At 41.6% G+C, this 24886-nt stretch overlaps 1 protein-coding gene across 2 annotated transcripts; it reads left to right on the top strand.

Annotated features, from left to right (window-relative positions):
* The first annotated feature begins 1701 nt into the window (after positions 1-1701).
* LOC141777018 (rap guanine nucleotide exchange factor 4-like) lies at positions 1702-24859 on the top strand. 2 transcript variants are annotated; one of them, XM_074650934.1, is made up of 30 exons: positions 1702-1998; positions 6820-6962; positions 8134-8222; positions 9765-9911; positions 14529-14601; positions 15091-15146; positions 16499-16605; positions 16719-16840; positions 17156-17339; positions 17665-17749; positions 18167-18227; positions 18637-18713; positions 19209-19355; positions 19577-19671; positions 19755-19840; positions 20073-20151; positions 20707-20857; positions 20960-21048; positions 21160-21187; positions 21278-21353; positions 21578-21724; positions 21974-22071; positions 22381-22506; positions 22806-22984; positions 23084-23174; positions 23283-23333; positions 24050-24137; positions 24229-24293; positions 24395-24449; positions 24551-24859. In XM_074650934.1, the coding sequence occupies exons 1-30, from the start codon at positions 1931-1933 to the stop codon at positions 24676-24678; spliced, it is 2991 nt and encodes a 996-aa protein (XP_074507035.1). In that variant the 5' UTR covers positions 1702-1930; the 3' UTR covers positions 24679-24859. The 2 variants fall into 2 exon arrangements, with proteins under 2 accessions (XP_074507035.1, XP_074507036.1); XM_074650935.1 differs by lacking the exons at positions 1702-1998; positions 6820-6962; positions 8134-8222; positions 9765-9911 and adding an exon at positions 13487-13801.
* Positions 24860-24886: the final 27 nt, after the last annotated feature.

Consider the following 24886-nt stretch of genomic DNA (forward strand, 5'->3'; position numbering starts at 1 on the left):
ATGAGACTAGAATGTTTTTTTCACTTCACGACTTGTTCCCACACGTCCGTTGACAAGTAGGCGCACAGAGCACTCTTCCACGTACAACTGTAAACGTGGCAAAGCAAAAGAGGAATGATGTTGTTGGTGCTGCTAGGTGGAACTGTGAAACAGAGGAAAGGTCATTTTTTTCTTAATTTTTTTTAAGGCTTTTCTGAACACAAGACAACCAGCATCGATCACCATTGTTTCTTTACATTCTTGTTCCTAGCACCTGCTCGCCGATGACGTCACGAACACGGCAAGCTTGGGGACCAACGTGTAGTCTGTCATATCTCTCGGCCAAGTCAAGGCAAGAATTTATGACTTTGTAATAGCCTAATCTGACACTAGGGCTGCACAATTAATTGAATATTAATCGCGATCACTATTTGCGATTTGGCTTCCCACAATTAATTGCACATGATCGCCCGTGATATTGACGTTTAAAATGCGCGTTCTGCTCAGGGAAAACTGCTGCATATCAAATCCAACGCTTCCTAAACTAACAGCTAGCCACCAGCCGGTGATCGAGATGTTTTGGCTTCACTTTTGGGTATAGCTATTATCTATACAACCAATGTGTTTATGATTAAATTGAGAGTATAAAATTGTTTATCTAGCTCTTAATGTTGCTAATTTTGCTCTCAAAGTGGACCAGATTGAAGCATTTAAAATGTAGCTAACAAAATTGTAGTGTGAATATTCCTGTATTCATTCATTTTGGAATATATAAAGCAGATTTATGCCACTATTTGCGATCAGCATGTAAGCACTGCTCGCAAATCACTTTTGTGAAAACAAGCCCCTCGTTGGACAATTTATGCTATGATTGTTTAGATTCCCGATCTTCTCTACAGTAGTTACCTGCTCTGTTGGATAGTTTACCCTGAAGTAGCACCTGGGGCTGATCAGAATGACGGGGGCACCTGCTGCCCTGCAATCCCCACCCATGTGAACACCACTGGTATGAATATCCTTTGAAAAGCACCTGTAGTTTCATCACCAAGTATTGAAATATTTGATCAAGTATGTATTTAAGTTTGTTGATATTGCATACCTTAAAGGGACTGTTTGTAACTTTTTACACGTATAAATCTACCGGGTCGGGATCCCATGCGCGCTCGCATGTGCTCGCTCGCGTGTGGCTGGAGTCTCTGCTCCTCTGCCTGCTTGCCTTCACTCACACAGCGCGCGCGTTCTAGCTGTCTCGTTCCACCTCTACACGTGCATGCGCGCTCACTTAAAAGCCAACACTAGGATCAGCATTGATTCATGGAGAGACCTCCGTCTGGTCAGCTAACATTACTACCAAGCAGGTGAAATATAGAGTGATATTGTGGTTTTAGCTGACGTATGTCGCCTCACTGTTTTGAGCGATGCTCGTTCATGTCTATTTAGAACAAGCAAGCGCGAGCCCTACGCTGACTTTCGTTGACTTAACGGCCACAGGTGTCGCTGTTAACAAGCATTTCTGATTCTAACAAACAGTCCCTTTAAATGTAATTATTGACTGTACCAAAACAGTAGGTCTAAATTGTACTTCTGAGCATTATATATATCCTATAGTAGGCTAACTATATTCCCTGTATCCTATTTGTAATTGCCACAACAGGCAGTTATTATTTCTTCAAGTATTGCACTGCAGTGTTATGTTATGCTTGTTGTTTGTGAGCCCTCCAGTTGCCCTCAAAGAGCCCATAAAGGCAGACTGACAAGTCATCTGCATGATGCCATGATGTGATGAAGGCAGCAGCAGCAGCAGCAGCAGTGTGTAGCTGTGTGAGGCAGCAGAGACTCAGCAGAGGGGCGGTGATGGGAGGGGGCGCAGCTCAGCTTCATTAACGACCACCGACAAACCGGGAAGCCTCCTCCGGTAGCAACCACTGACACCGACACACGACCGGGGAAGATGGTCGCGGTGCAGACGTCCTCATGCTCGTCTCCGTCGGCGGAGTGGATCTGCTGTCTGGATAAAAGGTTGGTAAATAAATACACTGCCATGAGACTATGCTTCCACGCCGCGCATCCACACACACATCCACACAGCAAAGGACAGTGTGTTTGTCTCAACCTCTCTTTCATTCATCCGCGTCAACGTGATCAGTCGCAAACCCGGCGATCGCTGCGTGTGTGTATGAGTGTGCAATAATAGCACGATACGCCTTGTTTTTTAGTAGATTTCGGTCATTATCAGTGAATAATATACCCCTCATCCAGTGATGCCAAAAGGCTGCAGTGCATAACAATATATACACCCCTCTGTTGTATCTGCACGGTCAAAAAGGCGTTGGTGGCTTCGAGGTTCACTGGGATGTCTCTGCACTGCACGGGCTGTGATGGATGGCTGATTAGACGCACATGGTTTTTGTCTTTCTGCTTCAATCAAATAGCCATACATTTTTGAAAAGAAAATACTACCATGGTGTGTATGTATAGTGATTTTCCTCAAAATAAGGATTAGAGGCAGATCTGTGCAATGGGTTTATTTCTTTCTTCCATTTTTTTTGCCACAATGCTGAGGCTGTATTTGTCTGATGGGACTGAGCAGGTTAGAATAACTGAACAGCCAATATACAGACTATTTATGAACAACTCTTCACAATCCAGAAACAGCAGAAAATCATTTTAGTCAATACTGTATCTGAACATTAAAGGTCCCATGCTGCATGCATGCTGTGCCAAAAAAGCATAGTATCCAAGGGAGAGGGCATTAAATAAATAAAGATGATGAAAGGGCATCATCAGCTATACACTAATTACTGTAGAATGATGCACCTCACGCCTGAAACAAACAATGATACATATGACATGCACCCCACAGCTCACACCCACACATACTGTAGCCTACACATATGACACATTCCCACGTTACTATTGGCAACCTGAAGCTACCATCTTGTCTTCTCATCCTCACCTGTAATAAGACTGGATGCATGATCTAAATACAATGTGCTGCTATATTCTGTCGTTAAGTAGTTAAGTGTAAGGCTGCAGCTACAGATTATTCTCATATTTGATTGATTTATCTGATTTATTATATTCTTGATTATATGATTTATTATTTGGTCTATAAAATGTCAGAAAACAGTGAAAAATCCCAATATAGTTTTCCAAAACCCAAAGTGACAGTGTCACATTGTTTTTTTTATTTGGCCCAACAGTCCAAGACCCAAAGATATTCAATTTGCTATCATAAAAGACTTGGATAAACAACAAAAATTCCCATTTGAGAAGCTGGAACGACTACGTTTTTGCTTAAAGAATTAATTAAACAAATAAATAAATTGCCAATTCATTTTCTGTTGATTGTCTAATCTCGATTAGTTGTCTAATTGTTTCAGCATTAGTTGAGTGTGATTTGTTGTAGAGCTACAACGACTAATCTATTAATTGATAAGTTGTCAACTATTAGATTAATCGGCAACTATTTTGATAATCGAGTCATTTTTTTTGAGTTTTTTGAGTTTTTTAAATAAATTCTCGGATTCCAGCTTCCTAAATGTGAATATTTTCTGGTTTCTTTACTCCTATATGACAGTAAACTGAATATCTTTGAGCTGTGGACAAAAACAAGACATTTGAAGACGCCTTCTTGGGCTTCAGGAAACACTGATTGACATTTTTCATAATTTTCTGACATTTTATAGACCAAACAACTAATTGATTCATTTGAGAAAATAATCGGTAGATTAATCAGCAATGAAAATAATCTTTAGTTGCAGCCCTAATTTGTTGTTGAATGTGGAGAATTGGCATAAAATCATTGTGAGATGAGTGTGATCCTTACTGTACTAAAATGTTTACAATCATTGTCCAATCTGGTGTTTGCAATAAAATATTCACCCATCAGCAGACTACAGTGCTGTATATCTTAAAGTGAATGCAGCAGATATGCAGCAGTAGGTGGGTGTCAGTAAGGGCAGCCAGGGTCGACAGGATCTTATTGTACAGCACTCAGTGCTCCTCAGCTATGCAGCTCCTCATTCAATCAATATCCATCAGTGTCTGTGTGTGTGTATGTGTGTGCGTTTGAGAGCCTTCATCTACAGTAACTGTTGATGTGAGGAGTAAGAGGTGGGGAGAGGGGGAAGCTAAAAGAAAGACAGAGGTTAAGATACGACTGTCTCTCATATATCTGTCCAAAGACATTTATCGCCTGTGAGTGTGAAGTATGAGAGATAAGATCAGATTCGTTTTGCCCGAGGCAGGTAATAGACGGTCCAGTCAACACACACACACAGCACCGGTCCAGATGCCAGCTGAGGTTTAATGTCCCTCTGCTGCAGGAAAATAGAATCACAGAACCGGTTCGCACACTTTCAGATGACATGGAAAACAATAAGTCCAAGAGAGAAAAGTCTTCTAAGTTAAACCTATTGTCTCATACATACATCATGAAGGTTAATTCGCCATAATGACTAGGATGGATGAGGAATTTGATGAGTCATTTTTTTTAAATGATGAATTGTAAACTAAGCTGTGCTTATGCTGATTTAATATTCAGCGTTCTTAACAGCATCTCAGGTTGCTAGTGGTGATGCAGATGGACGTCGAAAGAGCGGTGTGCATGATATACAATTCAAGGGTATCTCTGCTACAGTAATGTGTTAATCTGCCAGCTCGGGGAAATCTGTTTGTATTGAGGCTGTCTGACGTTTTTGGGTGGCTGCCACAAATCTACTTATGATTTATTTGTCTGGAAACAGTGATTTTTTTTCTCCCAGATGGATGTTGCCTAAAACAATCTGCAGAACCTTCTGGTGTCTCTCAATTTTCCCTTCAGCACGCCGGTCGATTTTGTAAATCCTGCGTGCGTGCATGCGTGCACGTGCATGTGTGTGCGTGCGGCCATAATTTGTGTTTGAAAGCCGAGATCTCTGCTGACATGAACAGTGAGGGTTGAAGGGGCCTGAGGAAGGGAGAAGTCAAGGAAGAGACAAGAGGGATGGAGGGAGAGTAGGATAAGGTGAGCAGCTCTCAAGTCAAATCGGTCTCACCAATGGGGGGAGGCAGATTCCTCTGGACAGGCAGGGAGCGAGCAAGCGCAGGACAACGACATCCTACTAAGGACTAGGATTCAACCAGGGGATTATATGTGACGGATCTTAACAGTTTCGCTGTAGACCGATAGGTGAAGGGTGGTGCTGGCATTGCCCATTCAACCCTGCACACTTAACCTCCCTGTCTCTCCCAATTGCAGTGTGTGGGAGTCCACCTGTCTACACCATTAACCCCAAGCCTACACTGGGATATGACGCTCTGTCGGAGCACCGAGGGCCAATGCGCAGGCAGTGGGAGGATGATGGGAGGATGAGTCAGAGACAAAAAAAGAGATGAAAAGACAGAGAGAGAAAGCAAAGGCCCATCTGTAACGGCCCTGAGCTTGTGGCAGATGTTGTGGGACTGGAAGATGTGTTGTGCAGTGCAGCCCTTTGGGCTAAGTCTGTGTTTATCTGGGACTACCATCCTGGCTACGGAGGACAATTTACTGCTCAGGGACACAAATATATGTGTGTTTATCTCTGTATGTACATGTGCGTGTGGGTAAAAGGGGAGTCATCGCTGTCTGTGAGCTTGCAAAGCAGAAATAAAGGGATAATAATGGGAGGGAGGTGAGTGCTTGTGGTGGGATTTAATGGATAGAAGTGAAACGTGGATGTGCCAGTAATGGAGAGGGGAAAATGGGTAGCTCAAAGAAGAAAGAGGGTCATTTGTTCTTTTCTATCTTGCCCTCCGTGTTCCTGAGAGAAAGTCTTGAGAGAGGAGAAGAGAAAATGGATGGAAATTAGAGAAAATATTTAGTGGAAGCAGACAAAATCGAGAGAGCTGGGAGCAAGGGAAGAGGAAGGAGTCTGAAGGAGTAGAGGGTATAGACAGTCTGTGAAGGAAGAAGCCCACAGTGCATTAGCTATTCTCTATGAACACACACACACGAGCAAGGATGAGAAAATAAGTGAATGAATGGAGCTAACTGCAGTGTGTGTTACTCTGAGGCGTCGTTGGCTCTGTAGTTTTTCTCCACCACATTGCAGAGTGGAATGTTTAAGCTCTCAGATCAAACTTCTGTGGGTTCTCCCGTGTAGACGTCCAATAATTACGTGCTTCTCTGTATGTGTGTGTGCTCAGATTTTAGCGTATTAGGAATAGCAGCAGTACAAATGAGATCTTACATCAACACCCTGTGGGGGGTCTGAGCCGGGAGAAGTAACGCCTGCAGCGCTCCACTGTTATTGCTAAGACACCAGGCAGAACAATGAAGCAGTGTGCTCACACACACACACACACACACACACACACACACACACACACACACAAATACATGGGTAAAACTAAAACAATAGAGCCGCCTTTTATCTTAAAGGACAATACCGACTGATTTTTCATGTTTTAGTCCATTAACTGCTAATTGCAAATTTTTTTTTTTTTTTTTTTTTGCAGTTAATAGGCAAAATAGGAAAAAATGCTGATATTGTTCTTTAATAGGGCTGCCCCCCTCTTTTCGTTTAGTCTTAGTCGACCAAGATATCTTCAGTTGATTAGTTCGGTTTTATGCTTTTTTTTCATGCTGAGTGACATATCTTCATTAATGTATTTACATATCTGGTAAACACAAGATTTAAAGTGGTGCTTTTGTGTGATTCTTTGTAAAAACTTTTTACAGATCTGTCGATTAAATTAATTAATAGATTAGTTGACAAAATCTGTGTAATGTTTGTCGACTAAGAATTTCTGTGGCCGAGGACCGCCCTATTCTTTGACACACAATGTTCAATCTAATGACTGTTCTGCTCTGCACAGGCCCGCCGAGCGCTCTGGAGAGGATGTGGACATTATTCTGACCAGACTGAGAGAGGTCAAAGCCTTCCATAGGTTCCCACCTCCGCTCTTACTGCAGATCTGTGCCTGTGCCTTCTATGAATGCCTAGAGAAAGGCATCACGTGTATGTACATGTACACACACTCACACAAATGGTTGGATTATGAAATGAAATAATACATTTGTGCTTTTGAGTACGTCAGTAGATGCTTCTGAGGCTGTCAGGCTCATATGATATTATGTGACAGTTGTGCTACAGAAGATCCCTTTTCTGTTTCTTAAGACTGTTTGAAGTGTGCTGCATTGGAATGCAAAGTACTGCTATCATTTTAATTCATGTGTACACACCTCTCCACACACACATTATGCAAGCCTTTTTTTAACACTTTTGTAAGATATGGATGTTATTATATGTTATTGAATTATTGATTTATCTGTCAAATAATTGTTCTGTCTATAAAATGTGGAAAATGATCATTATTTCCCAGTGCCCAAAGAGAGTTCTTCAAACTGTTTCATTTAGATATTCAATAGATATTCACACTCATATAAAAGAGAGAAACATTTTCCTCAAATCTGAGAAGCTGCAGCCAATGAAGGTCTGGCATTTTTGCTTCATAAATACAAGATTTTTACTAATGAGAATGTTTTTATGATCAACTTATGGATAAACAAGTTGTTTCAGAACTAAACCTTTGCTATTATTGTTTTATTTATGTCTGAATGTCCTTCTTTTTTAATTAATCATAGATAATACAAAAAAATCTACCATAATAGGGCTGTCACAATATCAGATTTTCACTATACAGTTATCGTGGCCAAAATAATTCACAATAAGGATATTATTGCAATAGCTATTGAAAATTTGAATAAATAAATAAATAAATAAATAATTCTATCAGTCAAATTCATCTTCAACTTTGTTTATTGTGCGTTTTCTCTCCTTTTTGGCAAATTAATTACGCTCAAAATACGAGTGTAGGGAGGTGGAGAGAGAGTCTGTAACCATAACTGTACAAAAGTGTGATTTAAGAGGTGCTGGATTGTTTACACAATATTACCATATGTGTAGTATTAACATGATATCAATATTTCATTTTTAAATATCGTCAATACCGGTATATGGATTTGTATCACAGTAAAACGAGGAAGTTTAGAAAAAGATTTTCTCCATTTTGGAGAAGAAGAAACTTTGTGTGTTTTTCAAATACAACAAAAATCTCCTGGAGCAAACCAATAAAAAAAGTCTGAGTGAACAGCACTCTATGGAGTTTAATGTATTTTACTGTCTGCAGTGTTTCGACAGGGAGACATAGGCACCAGCTGGTATGCGGTCCTGTCTGGCTCTCTGGATGTCAAAGTGTCAGAAACAGCCAACCACCAGGTAAGATCACATTCAAGAGAGTTAAAGTCAGATTAGAGTTTCATACACATAATTACTTGCTCTGTGTATCTGTTCTGTGTTTCCTGTAACTCATTTCAATCACAAATGAATGAATGCATAATGAACTGAATCTTGAGTCATGGACACAATGGGGTGCATTCGGTAATTTCCTTTTCTATTTTTATTAAGATGCATTATATTTCATGGTTGCCCTTTTCCTCTCGTATTATTTTCATCATAGCCTTCTCTGTCAGGATCCAGGCTGCTCATGTTCGAGAGCTGGTCCTGTACGACTCTCTTCAATGCTGACATTGTTCCAGTACATTTTCTCATGTCTCCCTGCTTAAATATGCCAGAGCAAAGCTGCCACAGCACAGAAAACAAGTCCATTGAGAATTGTGCTTTCCGCTGCATGTTATACCCTTTATGGCAGAGTGTGGAAATAGGGTTATAGTGTTCATATAGAGGGGAAGAGGGACGTTTGAGAGAGAGAGAGAGAGAGAGGATTTGTTCCCGGTTAAAGACGGAGATAAGAAGCCCCTCCATTGTGAAACTTCCTTTTCATGAATGTAGCCCTAAAGTGCCATTGGTGGCCTAGTTTCTGTGGCTATATTTGAAATGTCAGTTTGGACAGCTGAAAAGGTTTCCGTAGCATGCAGAATATTTGTCTAAATCAGTGGAGTGTGGGAATGTGTGTGTGCACGTGTATGCGTGTTTGCTTGCCTCTAGCCTGTCCCATTATATACAGCGCCCAGAGATGTTTTCCTTACAGGAGACTCTGTTTACCAGCCACTCATATTTGAATCTATTTGCATTATTTACCATATATTAATCTGTCTGCTCATATCTGTCCTTTTTTAAAAAGCAAACCTTTTGATATATGTTTTTGCTACTGCGGTGTAGTGTTTAGGTCTGCAACGAGTGGTTAATCCACAGAAAATGAATCAGCAGCTATTTTGATAATCGATTAATCGTTTTCGGCATTAGAAAAATGTCCAAACATTCTCTTGTTTAAGCTTCTAAAATGTGAAAATTGGCTGCTTTTCCTTGTCTAAACATGATAGTGAATGTCATATTTGTGGGTTTATTTTTCTCATACCGGCTGTGCTGCAGCACCACGCTCTGTTTGAGCTCTGACATCAACATGTTGCGGAAGAAAAGGCAGGACTTCAAGCAAGATTTTTCAGACAGTTCAGGAGCAGTGTTTCTGTGGGGGGGAGTAACTCCCTTTGACGTGGACTTTGGGCTTTGTAACTTTGCAGACCTTTTATATGCACAAAAAACTACTAAACACACTAAATGAAAGGGAAAAAGCACAAGAGCATAATAAGTCCTCTTTAATTGATTATGAAAACAATAGCTAGTTGCAGCCCCAGTAGTGTCACAGTTCAGATATTCAATATTTAGCCACAAGCAGAACCAGTATAATTGACCATTACTCCTGTGTGGAAGGACTCATTTTAGCTTATTTAAGCCTTAGATTGAAATGCATTATTGACGCCCACAGCAGTAATATGTCAAATATGTTGTGTTTGTGTGCAGGATGCAGTCACTATCTGTACACTGGGGATCGGGACAGCGTTCGGGGAGTCCATCCTGGACAACACACCACGCCACGCTACCATCGTCAGCAGAGAGACCAGCGAGCTGCTGCGTATCGAACAGAGGGAATTCAAGAGCCTCTGGGAGGTGAGAGACTAACTGTATGAGCGACTGCACTGTATGCAGCTGTAAGTATGAGCTGGAACTTCATGATTCAGCATGAACTCTGTCTCGGTAGCATACCTAAAGCTTTCCCTCTTGGAAAACGTTTCCCTATTGAGACTGCAATTTCACTTCCACTGTAATTGTGCCTTTAACCACAAGAGGGCTGTCCACTATAACGGGGCCTTCTGCTCCACCTATTAGACACACACCTCAGGTGACATGCAGCAATGAGCTGATAAAGCCATAAAGAGAGAGAGGGAGAGAGAGCAGTGTGCATGTACAATACATGCCTGTGTGTAGTGCTTGATGTCTATTGTTTTCAGAGCTTGCTGTGGCTTAGTGCAGTATTTACAGCACAAGGGATGATGCACCAAGAGCAAAATACAGTATGTGTTATGTGTACAGTGCAGGCAGTGTGGTGGGAATCTAAAAGTGATAAGTGCAGGGATCCCTTGGCTACTTTTTTATTGTCTGACTCGGATGCTTATGGCATAAAAATATTGTTGCTTGCAGCTCCATAAATAAAACAGCTGTGTGGCACACAGGGTTTCCTCCTGGGCTCAGGTGCTTTGATATCAACACATTTTGATTGTGTTACAACGATAAAGAGGAGGTTAGAACGTATCCTAAGGCGATCTTTGTCATTAAGCTTGTGAATATGTAGAAACATATACAGTAGTTAAACTCTGCCTTTTTCACAGGTCACTGCAGGAAAAGCACAGGCGTAATTAATAACATTAACAGCTCCATTCCAGTTAATAACGTCATTACATACACATGTGCTTCTCCTGCTATGTCAAAAGTCAAAATGGCCTATTGAGATAAAGAATCAGAATAAAACATAAATATTGGTAGATTTTTATTACAACAAATGAATTACAATGATCTGTATTCATGACACAGAGAGATGGTGATATCAGTGGGATTAACTTGCAGTATTAATCAAATGCAGACAGACGCTGCAGCAATCGCCTCTTCTTAAACAACAAAAGATCATACACCAGGGGCATTACAATAAGGTAAGAGTATTGATATTCCTGGCCAACATTGGTATGTTGCAGATTTAACTTCCATCAATAAAACACACCACACCTAAGAGGGAAAAAAGCCAATGCTACTGTAGTATTGAATGACTTAGAATATAAAAAGTCAGCAGATATATCAGATATTGCAAACAGAGACTGTATCATATAAACTGCAAAAATCAGCACTCATGGCTTTGGCCCGGATGCTGGCATCTTCTTTGAGAGTTGGCATTGTAGTAGTTGCCGCTCCGTGGGCCTCCTTGTCGAGGTTACCCTCTCCATTCACTGGGTCTCTCTGAGAGAGGAAGTGCTGGCAGAGCAGTGGATCGGTTTACAGTCACTTCACAGTCTGCACCCAAAGACTACACGTGCCTGCCCTGTTGTTTGGTCAGGCAGTCTCTTATTTTGTGTTGTCAAATCTAAATCTTTGAGATTCTAAATTAATTTAGTTTTTCTCTCTAGTTTTTTTTCATACACACATTATTGTTTTTTTAATATTTTATTTCTAATTGTAGGGACGTTTTTAGCTTGTTCTTGTTCACATTGAGGTCAGGCTCAAATCACAGAAAGATTTTGAGTGTCTTGCTCAACATCGATGAAGGACACTTACTCACTTATGCAGCACACTATTGACTTTAAATGCAGCCGACTGGACTTACAAGACACATTTTTCACAGTCTGCTGACTACATGTATAAAACAAGTTGCATAAAGCATTTTGTGTCTCCAGAGGGAGCTAGCTGTGTGAAGTTTGACAAATGTCCTCAAGTGATGTCAGTTGAGACGGCATCAGTTCGGGCTACAAGTTTTAAAAAGAAAAACAATCGGTGGGTGTGGAGTTAGAAAGAAGTGAGTTTACCAGACCCCTGTAGCCCGCTCCTCATCTCAGCTTGAAGTATATGAGGCTTTAATTACAGCTTTGATGAGTGACTGTGGATGGATATCCACCCAGAATTTCAGTGTATTAAATATTGATTGAATAATGAAGCACGTTTGGTCCTGAAAATGCAGGTTTGTACTAGTAGCTGACCTTGGCCATGTTTACATTTTTCAAAGCTCATTGTTAAAGGTGCTAAGTTCCAAATTCAGAGCAGATCTATCATTGAGGGATTGCCTCCACACGGCTCTGAACATGGCGACGGCTGAGCCGCCGTCTCGCACTTAAAGGTGCTAAAAGCGCTAACTGTGCAAACAACGGCAACAGTGCTGACAGAGTTAACAGTGTTAACCTCAGGGAGAACCAGAGGGTGGGTGCTACGCATGCTGACGACACCGTGGGTCGGGATGGCGTTATCAGCGGTTACTACCGTATGAGAGCAAAGCAGAACGGTGGCGATTAGCAAGCCAGTGGAGCACGCTCACATGCACTAACATGCACACGCGGCCGGACCAACTACATAAACAAATCACAGACTAGCTCGGATTACAACACACACAGAGGGAGAGCGACTTCAGTCTCTGCTCAGGTAGACATTACACCTCTATATCTTTACATAGCAAATAGTTGTTTGCTGCTATAGTAATGCTCTGAATTTGGAATTCAGCACCTTTAAGTGATGGCGTCACAAGCTGTGAAAGACATAACAGCATTTAAAAAACAGTTTTGTTATATATCAAAAATTAATAAGACTGTGGGCATTGTTTTTTTCCTGTGACAAACCCTCTGTGTTTCTAAAAATAAATGCTGTTTTGATGGCTTTTCTGGTCTTCGTGTCAGTACAAAACAGATTTTATCTATTCATTGTTGCGATTTATGAATAAAATAACAACCTTTCCAGTATTGCTACTACTAGATGAATAGAAATTGGGTTTACTGAAATGTGATATCTCCACTTTATGACGCAGGAGGATATAAAAGCGAGATAATACAATAATTGGTTATTAAAGCGTGTGTGCCATCTTGTTACTGGGCTTGTATTGTGTTTGTTTGTCAACTAAGTGCACTCAGCCTCCTTATCTGCTGTCTATTTTAGGACAGTAGACATAGAGCAGAAAACATAGCCCGGGGTTGTCTTCGCTCTTTTGATTCTTATTCAGCTCATGTTAAAAGGATTGTTTGTGTGTGTACGCGTGTGTGTGTGTGTGTGAATGGACTAATTTGTGTGCATGTGCTTGTGTGTGACAAGGACTAGAAAGCCGACGAATGAATGCAGTCATGTGTTTGATGAAAGGATGAAAGAAAAGAGGCGCTGCTACATAATTCTAACACCGAGTGAAAGTGGGATGAATAAACACAGTGTAAATGTTAAACAGCGTGTTGCTTCTGACAGATATGTGTGTAAACGTGTAAACATACAATATATCAAACAGAGGATTGGTTGGTCTGTAGCTGTGGCAAGTCTTTCTCACTTTCTTTCCCTTTCACCTGCTCCACTTCCTCTCTCCTCTGTTGGCCATGTTGTGTCTTTTGCCAGCCTCCTTCCTCTCCTCCCTCCCTCCATCCTCAACCTCACTACTCCTTTCTTTCCCTCTTCTGTCTCCTTTCTCTGTCTCTCACTCTCCTCCTCCACTAGAGTAGCTCGGTCATACAGAGACTCGGATCACCTTGGTAACCTGTGAGAGAAAAGTGGTTTGGTTCTTGGCTCGATCACAGTGAGAGAGAGAGGGAGAGTGAGAGAGGGAGAGGGAGAGAGGGAGAAAGACACTGGTGCGACTGTGTGTGTGTGTGTGAGAGAGAGAGAGAGAGAGAGAGAGAGAGAGAGAGAGAGAGAGAGAGAGGAAGGAAGAGAGCAGCTTGTTTTGAGCAGGATGCTATCCGGTGGCTTGTGTTTGAGTTGTAAAGGAGCAGAGGGCAGCTCTCTGGGGTTTCAATCCCTCCAGCATTAGGCGTCTGAGTGTGTTACCTCAGGTGAGTTTGACTCCTCGTCTGTACCACTGTGTGGTCTGTGGTGTGAATGTTGGCTAAATAGTGTTGTAATGTTTTATTATATTTATTTTGTTGTCTATCCACAAAATGAAAGTGTTTAGCAATTTTTGTCCGGCTATTGTGTGCAAGATAATCATGGACAGCGGGTTGTTTGTGTCTTTAGGTCAAACAGATGCTCTCTCTGTCTCTCTAAGTGTGTGTGTGTGTGTGTGTGTGTGTTCCTGGCAGCTCTCAGAAAGCATGGGTTGCCTGGTAATGACCTTGCAGAAGAGCAATGGCACATTCAGGCTCAAAACTACCTGCTGTATGTGTTTCAGTGTCTCCACTATAGAAATGCAAATGCAGTTTATTGTTCTTAACCGCTGTAAGAGCAGCATCTGTACACATTTAGCAGCTTCGGATGCTCTCATTAACCCTGGTTCGAATGCTGCTGTGAGTGTGTGGGTTATATAATGTTAGTTGTTCTGCATGTAAATGATCTTGGTTGTACAAAGGGCTTTGTTTTGAGGGGCATTTGCACTTGTGTGTTTGAAAGTAACACTGTGTGTGTGTGTGTGTGTGTGTGTGTGTGTGTTTTGGAGAGAGACGTAAAGAAACACACTGGGTTTTTAGATGTTTAATAGATGATGATGTCTTATAAATGATACATCATAATAATAGATGTTTTCAGGATCGACATCAATTCTGATGTGTGTGTTTTGTCTTATAGAAGTATCGTCAGAGCTTGGCTGGACTGTTGGCCCCTCCTTATGGAGCTATGGAGAGCGGATCCAACAATGACAGTGAGTAGACACACACACACACACACACACACACACACACACACACTAGAATGAAAGAAACACTGTAAATGTTGCTAATACGATTAATTACAGGACCTAAGTGTGTTTAATTGTACATAAAACTATAAAAATAGTAACGTAGCATTGTGAAACAGAGGTCAGCTAATGAATAGGTTGTATTCATAATGCAGTATGATGTGTTGTATTATAACTTGAAAAGGTAGCACATTATTTTTGTATTTTTCTTTTATGGAATATTTTGCATATCTGTCATTCAAAAGTACTCCTGCTTCCTTCTCAAGATATTATACTTGTTTCCCACCTGATGTTTATTGGACTATCTTGTGCAGTAGAGCAGGTTTTAACATTTTGCATCTAAGCTACACAATGAATAGGTTGTGTTTTAATGTTTTGGCAATGGAAAGTATTCGTACATCCTGCAAAAAATCTTCAATTCAACCAGCCTGACAGCAGTTTTTTCCTCCTCAGGACTCACAGACAAAGACAACATGAACTCAGACTCTGCAAACAAAGCTCACAACAAGGTAAATACTCTCTCCAGCTCACAGCTTGGAACTAGGATTTGTGTAGGAAGTTGAAAAAAAAAAGGTTCAGCATGGCAACTTGATCCTTTAAATAAACTCTGCCAGCACGTCTCAGAGAGCTGTGCCCTTCCTTACGGCACACAAAGCATGAATGAACCAAACTCCCAACCAATGTACTGTGGGCCAGGCAGTCTCAGTTTGTCTTGGATTCTTCTATGCCTCACTGCTTGTGTCGTACATATGTGTGGGCAGGGATTGAGAGTTGAGCAAATATGTATATTTTAGTTTTCTATATTTGATAGAGCTTGCCAGTACATGAAAAAAAATGCTTTAGTTATCATTTGAAATGAAAAGGTACTTAGTTCTTTACAAAAATAAAGACACATTGCAAACCGCGCAGAGAGAAGATAGTGAACCGAACCACGAATGCAATTGTGCACTGCTGCATACTCTCATGTTCGTGAATGAATCAGAGTGCCAAAATGAATTTTGGAGGTGTGTGCGTTCGGAGAAGAGACGAGTGATGACTCACAGCTGTGATCCTCTGTAGTTATGCTAATGCCAGTTAATGCATGCACATAGAAGAAAGATCCCATCTGCCCAATTAGCAGGCCTTCCTTTGTTGTTTTCGACAGCAGCTGGGCGTGTATACACATCTGCCCTTTCCCTCTCTTTCTAAGGTGCAGGTGTGATCTGTAGAGGACGTGTTTGCGTGTATGCTCTTGTGTTTTTTGATACAGTTTTAATGGTATGAGCGCTGTATAGCTGCTGTACTGTATGTAACAAGCATTAACCTCAGTTTGCAATGCACACATTTATACACATCCCCTTTGCTGAGTGGGTTAATGATCAAAATTATACATTTTATTGTGCGTTACAGCCTTCTATTGCATAATAATGCAAGTACACCCTATAAAAGAGCAATAACTTTTAATTCTTAAAGATATTCAGACATGGGAATCGGAATGTGAAAAAAATTTAAATATATAAAATAAAACAATAAATAAATGAAATAAAACCATACTACCAAAACAATATATAAAAAAGACTCTCGGGCTCTGTTAACAAAAATGTCTGTGCAGTGCCCAAGTCTTATAATGGTAGGGAAAACCCTGCTGTTTATTCTGGCATCATGTTAGCTAAAAGGTGATGGTGACATTCTTATGTAAATAAACACACATGTAAACACAACAGGCAACATCAAGGTCAGCAAATAAGATTGAGGTCATGTCCATATAGCGTACGATAAGTCGATAACATAAAAATGAGTGAAGTCATGTCCATCCATTGTACGATAAGTCAATATAGTAATTAATGTGACAGGCCTACTTGTGTCCCTGTGTGTTCTGTAGATCCCTTCAGAGAAGCTGCAGAGAGCGGGGAAGGTTCTCCGCAACGCCATCCTGTCCAGAGCCCCACACATGATTCGAGACAGGAAGTACCACCTCAAAACATACAGGTCAGAGCATGTTTGTCTACACTTCCAACTACGTGTTTACACAGAATTATGCATGCAACATCCTTAGGAAATGTTCCATGGATTTTATTGGTATGTGTGTGTGTGTATTGCAGACAATGCTGTGTAGGCACAGAGCTGGTGGATTGGCTGGTGCTGCAGAGCGCCTGTGTTCTCACACGGTCCCATGCTGTGGGGATGTGGCAGGCACTACTAGAAGAAGGGGTGCTCAACCACGGTAACTACAACTTTGGCTTTCTCTATTGCTTTCTCAGCATAGTGTATGCTGTATAGTTTCACTACACTGCACACAAAAGCGTCTCTGTTTGACTCTGTGTTGGAGTGGGGGTTTGTGAAAGTGTCTGTATGAATACCAGCGTAGAAAATGAATTAGGAGTTTTGAAGCAGGAGCATAAGATATAGATCTCAATCTCAAATTTTTACACTACAGGAAAACAACCGTGACTGCTCCAAATCAGTGGGCATGCACAGTATGTGTGTTTATACATGAACACTTGTGTCTTTTGACCGCGTGTGTTCGTCTGCTCTTCAGTGGATCAGGAGCTGGGTTTCCAGGACAAGTACCTCTTCTACCGTTTTCTTGACGATGAGGAGGAGGACACGCCGTTGCCTAGCGAGGAGGAGAAGAGGGAGAGCGAGGAAGAGCTGCCAGAGACCATCCTCTTCCTCGCTCAGATTGGCCCTGACGCACTGCTGCGCATGATCCTCAGGAAATCGTGAGTAACAATCCAACAATATGACATGAACTGACAACACATTACATGTATATTACTTTCAAGTAAATCAAGAAAGCCTATTTAACCATTTCAACTATGCTGGTGAGGTGGCATACCGAACCAAATGTAATCCAAAACCAATCTCTGTAATAGTACTATCATGTGAAATAATGTGAACAAATCATCTGTACTGACTACATTCAGCAACATTATTTTTGCATCAGGATGTGTCATTACTAATTTTGCTGCAGTGTAATAAGAGGTGAAGCATGCATGAAATCTTCACGGTGAGTTCATCATGACAAACCTTTGCGTGTGTCTGCAGGCCTGGTCAGAGGACAGGGGACGACCTGGAGATCATCTATGATGAGCTGCTTCACATCAAAGCCTTAGCTCACCTCTCCAACACTGTGAGTCAGCCGGTCCACTTTTCCTTTAAAGGGACAGTACAAGTTTCCAATGAAGGCTGTTAAATTATCAGAACCACTTGCTTCAGTCTTTGAGACCAGAGGGAGAAGTTGTCGTCACTAGCATTAGCATTGCTCTCACCAGTGTAATGGGACTCTGTTTTACACTAATCTGCCTTTTGTTGGCAAGCATTCATCATGTGGAGGAGTCCTCAAGTCTGGGTTTTTGTTGTCCTAGGATCAGTATTATGTGTATTAGTGCTAATGAATAAAAACGTCAGCAAACTCAGTCTCAGTCTCATGACGAACTGTAAGGATTTTCAAATAATCCTTAAAAACCCTGCATGTTACTGTTCACTCACATATTTCTGCACTGCAGCTAAATCAAATATGACTTGAGCAATGTGCTCTGGTTTGTAGGTGAAGAGGGAACTGGCGAGCGTCGTGATCTTCGAGTCGCATGCAAAAGCTGGGACCGTGTGTGAGTCTTCACTTTGTTCCAATTGTTTTTTTTGCCTATATTTGTTAACATTTTAGTAACTTGGCACCATTAAAAGTATGCCGAATTTAGCTATTAGCAGTTAGGATGTACCCATGGATGTGCAGACAAGTTCTGGAGATGTAAGGAACGTCTTTATTCTATGATTTCTAAGCGGATGTAATCGTGATGGACATCAGAGATAATCCCACTGAATGTAAGAATATTTGCATCATGTCTGTGTGTTCAGATGTGACTGTAACTCTAAGACGGAGTATGAATTTGGACGCAAATTGCGCATCACGTTTCCACAATTTGAATACCTCTGGTGTACAGAATATATATTTTTAATCATGTATATTGTATATGGGGGTGATATATAAATGTATGTTTGTCCTCCTTTATCTTCCAGTGTTCAACCAAGGAGAGGAGGGCACATCATGGTACATCATCCAGAAGGGCTCCGTCAATGTGGTTATCTACGGCAAGGTGCGTGTGTGCTTGAATGCATTCATCCACCTACATGCTTACGTTTCTTTGTTTGACACATGAGCATTGCTCCAGTTTTTCTGCTTCATTTGATGACATATCATCCATATGTAATGGATTAAAATGTGTAGCTGATCATGTCTGTATGGAGCAGACCAGCAGCCTGCGGGGTAGGGAAACACCAACAGTGGAGTTTGGCAAACTCTGCACAGCTCCCCATGACTCATCGCTATGATTAAATGGCTTAAGGGATTGTACGCATAGCATACACAATTTCACACCACACACCGATTTACAACCGCCGCTAATGTACTGTACATGTTCATGTGCGTGCATACACATCGATCACACATGCACGCACAGACAAGTACAGATGATTCATCTCAGTCCTGTGTGCACCTTTCTGATTTTTCTTCGGGGCTTAAGATGACTAGTAAACTGTGTTTGTGTCTGAGCATGTTTGTGTGCATTCATGCGTGCATATGTGTGTCTTAGGGTGTGGTGTGTACGCTCCACGAGGGTGATGACTTTGGGAAGTTGGCCCTGGTTACGGATTCACCTCGTGCCGCCTCCATCGTCCTGAGGGAGGACAACTGTCACTTCCTTCGTGTGGACAAGGAAGACTTCAACAGGATACTCAGGGTAGGCAGATGAGATGGACATTTATCCTCTGATGTGTAATCACACAAGCACCAAATTATGAAGCATCATACTGCACTATATGCCCAGTGATGCTGCATGACTGTGATGTTTGTCTCCCTCATCTGGTAGAGATGCTGTATTACATTTTAAAAAGCCAAATTTTTGCATTTGACTTGGAGCAATATTATTGATTTTGTACATGCATTTTGTTGTGTTTTTAGGACGTTGAGGCCAACACAGTGCGTTTGAAAGAGCATGAACAAGCTGTGCTGGTGTTAGAAAAGAGTCCTCGCACCTCCACCATGGGAAGCATCAAGTATGTGTTAGTGTGAGGGGTTTCGCATACATACTCAAAAGTATACAGTAGAATGAATCTCTCCTTCACCTCACCTTTTGCAGGTACACTGTGATATCAGGAACGCCAGAGAAGATCCTCGAGCACTTCCTGGAGACCATGAGGATGGACATACATCACAGTGAACCAGGTAGCTAAATGAATAGGCTATTAGGCCTAAATGAATTTTGAATAGATGGTTACCAGAGGTAGTCCAGACAAATGCATTGTAATGAAAAAGGGAAGGATGGAGAGATGGATAAGCAAGCTAAATGGATTAACGATGAATGGCATTTTCACTACCTTTTGAACCTCTTGATTTCCTTCCTTTCCCCTCTGACTCTCCTCCCTCTTGCCGTCTTGTTTTTCTTCTCGTCTGTTAGACCCAGCAGTGGATGATTTTGTCCTCATGCACGGCGTCTTCATGCCCAACAGCCAGCTGTGCTCTCTGCTCATGGCACAATATCCTTTTCTGCCTTTACTCTGTCTTTATGTACAATGCTATTCATACTGAATACTCGGAAATGGACGGACATGTCTGTTGTTTACTGCATACTACAGTATAACAGTGCTACTGTCTGACAGCATCTTGGATTGTGCAACTTACGGGTTCTGTTTATGGAAGCGCTGAAGCAGCAGTTGACCATCCAGCACTAATGAACTGCTCACTGAGTGCACACCTCTCTTCACACCACAGTAACAAGTTGTAATAACAGCTGCTTTTTCTTATTGTCTTAGTCATTGTAGTGTTGCAAAGTGTTCAGCTGCTAGTGCTTTACCACTGCTGCACAGATGATTATACATGATAAACAGCACCCTTATTTGGTAGCTGATTTTCAGTAAAGCAGATGTTTTCATAACTGCATAATGATATGGATTTAGCTGCTGTAATGATTTGTTTTTATCCATGCTGTGGTGCGGTTTTGAGCAACAGATCAGCAATCAACAAATTGCATATCGCTCATTCTCTCTCTCTCTATGCTGCATCTTTATATTGATCTTTAACCTCGTGTGCACCTACCATGCGGCATCTGCGCCCGGCTCTGAACAGGAGAGGTTGGAATATGCCCTCAACAGTAAGAGGAAGGCCCTCATTCTGGCCCTGCGCTGGGCTAACACACACACATACATGCTACAGGAGGAGCCTGCTGCAATCTCTTTCCTTGAGGTGACCAAAAGCAAGCTCTCAGATGCAGTAAATTACACTTCATAATCATACACATCATAATTTGCATGGTCTGAGTGCGGCTCTTCCTCTCTGTCCCTGTAGGAGTTGTATGGGAGTTTATCAAATGATTCACGGATTTTGAGAGCTTTGAAAGACTTGGTTCCTGACCTGGAGAAAGTCGTCAAATTACAGTAGGTTTCCCAGCTGCTGCACGTTAAACTTTCACTGTGATGTTTGATGTACCAGCTACATTTATTGCATCTTTTTTTTTGTGTGTTTCTACTTTTTTTTACATTTTGTAGTTCGGAAGAAGCTAAATCCATAAAAAAGGTACGTCCTGACTACTGTTTTCAACAAAAATTAACATTTTATCTTGGTGATGTGGATGCTGACTACACACTGTCTCGTGTAATTCAACAGAAAACTCTAATACGACAGTTCAGCAATGGAGAGGAAAGGTTGCAGAAGAAACAGCCCATTAGGAATCAAGATGACAGTAAGTTGGTGTTTGTGTGACTAAACCTAATTATTTTGCCAGATAATAGGATGATTTTGCCATGAAATGTTAATGTGGATGTCCTCAGCAGATGAATTTAATATTTTTTATAATATTTTGTGCTTCAGACTTTCAGTCTTTTTTTGTTTGTTGTGGACAAATGCATCTTCATCTTGGACATTTTTATTCATTACAAACACTGTTATATTTGTGTGTGTGTCTAGTCCTGTTGAAGGTGTACTGCGGTGATCACACATACACCACTATCCGGGTCGCCGTGGCAGGGACGGGAAGAGAAGTGATCAGCGCTGTGGCCGACAAACTCGCCACCACTGATGAGCTCGTGTTGGTGCACCTCAGCTCTGCAAGTGGTAAGAACACACATAGATTTAGATGTGAAAGCAGCCTTAAAGTATATTATAAGTCATTTCAGTCGCTTCTTGCTGATGAATATTTCCTGGAGACACGATGAATACTGTAACTGGGTATACCGTGTGTACTGTGTATGCAAGGAGCAGGGTTTAAAGTTTGCTAAATGAAAATGGTGTTACTTAATGAGCTTAGTGTTGGGACATATCTGGGTGGTGATGAAAACTCAACTACCCCCATTTTTGTTACAGAAAAACAAATCGTGAAGCCTAATGATGTTTCAGTGTTTTCTACTCTGAGCATCAACGGCCGATTGTTTGCCTGTCCTCGAGACCAGCTCAACAGTCTGGTAAGAGATGAATGTTTCCCGTTTACTTAGAACGTAGACTGTAGTTTTCATGAAATGGGTTAACAGGAATACATTGCATGCATCTCTTGTATGTACAAATGTTAATACAGTGATCAGTAAAGCACAGCTCGCCATGCTTTATGGGAATAATAGGCAATATAACAATGGATCTTTGTCACGACTTTGTTTGAAAGAAGTGTGTAAAAATGTCTTGATTGTAATACATTGATTCTTTAATATGTGTGAATCTGTGTTTTTATCTGCTTATGAGTTTGCACAAATGTGTGTATTTGTGTCCGTGTGTCTCAGAATCCTCTTCCAGACCAGGAGGGTCCAACTGCAGGCTCCATGTCAACATTTGAGCTGATGAGCTCTAAGGACCTGGCTTACCAAATGACCATGTATGACTGGGAGCTCTTCAGCTGCGTGCATGAGGTATCGCACATTCATATACACAAACACACACACACACACTAAAAACAATCACAGGCCAGTAGTAGAAGACAAGCATGTACAGTGTTGCATAGAGCCTTATTTTACACTTTGAAACAAAGAGACAGGTATGGAGTCTGGCCATGCAAATTGGCTTTTTACAGGCCTTCTTCTACACTGCATTATCTCTCATGATAAAAACCCTGCAGGAGTGATGCTTGATAGATGCAAGGTGGCAGGACCCGTCCACTGGATTAACTCCAAACCTGCTCCCCCTAACCTCTCCTCCCTCCTCTCCCCAGCATGAGCTGCTCTACCACACGTTTGGCCGGCAGAGCTTCAGAAGAACCACGGCTAATCTGGACCTGTTTCTGCGGAGGTTCAACCAGGTTCAGCTGTGGGTGGTCACCGAGGTGTGCCTCTGCTCACAGCTCAGCAAGAGAGTCCAGCTCCTCAAGAAGTTCATCAAGATCGCAGCGCAGTGAGTGGTACCTGCTCTTCGTACGCATGCTGGTTTGCACACATACACTTAGATGACGAGTTTCGCTTTATGTCTTTCCTTCTGTGTATTTGTTCACAGCTGTCGGGAGTTTAAGAACCTGAATTCATTCTTTGCCATCATTATGGGGATGAGCAACCCTGCTGTCAGCAGACTGAGCCAGACGTGGGAGGTAAACTTTGTGTAATCTATTTCTGGATCTTCAGGGAACGTCAGCTGCATTTCACTATTGCTAAAGTGCTACATTAATGTCACTGATATTTTGTGTTTTCCCTGGCAGAAACTACCCACCAAGTTTAAGAAGTTCTATGCTGAGTTTGAGAGTATGATGGTGAGTTGCATGAAATTCCATTCACCATAATTATATTGGGTTTGTAGCAGAACTCTATACATGGATAAATAGAAAATTTTTATATAGATAGTTCTCTAAAAACCTGAAAACCCAAAACCACCTGCACAGCTGTACCACTGGGGATATTTAAGAAAATGTCTTTTTGTAATTTGGGTGACCTGAGTTCCAAATGTCTTAGAAATGGACACTGTTTATTAGGAATCATCAGAGGCCCCATGATGCGATATTATCATGATTAAGTCACGATGCGATCTCGTTGCGATTTGAAACATTTAGCGATAAGATATATTGCGATTTATTACCTTTTTTCAACTGCAAATTATGCAGTTTGTCAACATCTGTTACAGATACAGTTTTCACTCTATTCATCTCAGAGTTTTCATTCACATATCTTGAAGTCAAGGGACCCCTTTGAAAATGGCCAACATTTTGTGTAACTTTGGAGTGTTACTGTATTTAGCATTCTTCCCGTCAATCTAACATGACATGGTTGGTACCAATGGATTCCTTTGTTTTTTTAGTTTCATATGATACCAGTGTCTTCACTCTAGCTTTTAAGACTGAGCCCGCTACAACCTCTGACAGACAGAATAGAGTCCGGGCCCGCCATCGGATTGTTAAGAGGTTAGTAGTTTATACATCCGTGTAACCGTGTATTTTTCCCCCACCCCTACTGTTTAAATGTTTGGTGACAGGACCCATCCAGAAACCACCGGTCCTACCGACTCACTGTCACCAAACTGGAACCGCCAATCATCCCCTTCATGCCCCTCCTTCTCAAAGGTATGACTTAGTGTAGTCAGTCCAGTCCAGTCATTATATCACATGGGAATGAACTCTGGGACGAACCTTAATTTCACTAATTTCTTTACAGACATGACGTTTACACATGAGGGCAACAAGACCTTCATTGACAATATGGTCAACTTTGAGAAAATGGTGAGTTTGGGTGCACTCTGAATGATTCATTTCTAGGATATAATTTATGCGTCTTACTGTTGTTCACTCACGTTTGATGTATTATCGATTCATCTCCTCAGCGTATAATAGCTAACACAATTCGGCAAGTGAGGCACTGTAGAAGCCAACCATTCAGTAAGTCTGCTTGTTACTTTACTTTGATCACATTTCCATGCTGGCTTTACACACATCTTTCCAATCACATTGTTTCTCTGTTTCCTCTCTCCCTGCATCAGATCCCGAGATATGCCAACCCAACAAAAATCAAGCGGATGTACGGGGTTACGTCAGGAAGCTCTGCGTGATTGACAACCAGAGGGCGCTGACGCAGCTCTCCTACAGGATGGAGCCTCGGCGGACATGAGCTCCAGATCTTCCACCGCCATCGCCTTCTCTGTGACGTTAGCATAAAAAACACACACATTACCTGGATAAAACACGACTGGCCGTTCAGTAGCAAATCACAACAATGACTTTAGCACTACCATGGGCTATCATGGATGAATGACTTATTACTGTGCCATTAAAAGCCTCTTCTTCCTGGACAGATGGAAACTGTTCAGCCGCTCTCT

Source organism: Sebastes fasciatus, chromosome 11 (genome assembly GCF_043250625.1).
Source record: "Sebastes fasciatus isolate fSebFas1 chromosome 11, fSebFas1.pri, whole genome shotgun sequence".
Classification (NCBI taxonomy): Eukaryota; Metazoa; Chordata; class Actinopteri; order Perciformes; family Sebastidae; genus Sebastes; species Sebastes fasciatus.

Bases quoted from the DNA above. Each gene is read 5' to 3' on its own strand.
- LOC141777018 (XM_074650934.1), top strand. From the start codon at position 1,931: ATGGTCGCGGTGCAGACGTCCTCATGCTCGTCTCCGTCGGCGGAGTGG. The intron at 19,841-20,072 runs GTAGCTAAATGA...CTCGTCTGTTAG, and splicing joins CATACATCACAGTGAACCAG to ACCCAGCAGTGGATGATTTT. The intron at 24,450-24,550 runs GTAAGTCTGCTT...TCCCTGCATCAG, and splicing joins CTGTAGAAGCCAACCATTCA to ATCCCGAGATATGCCAACCC.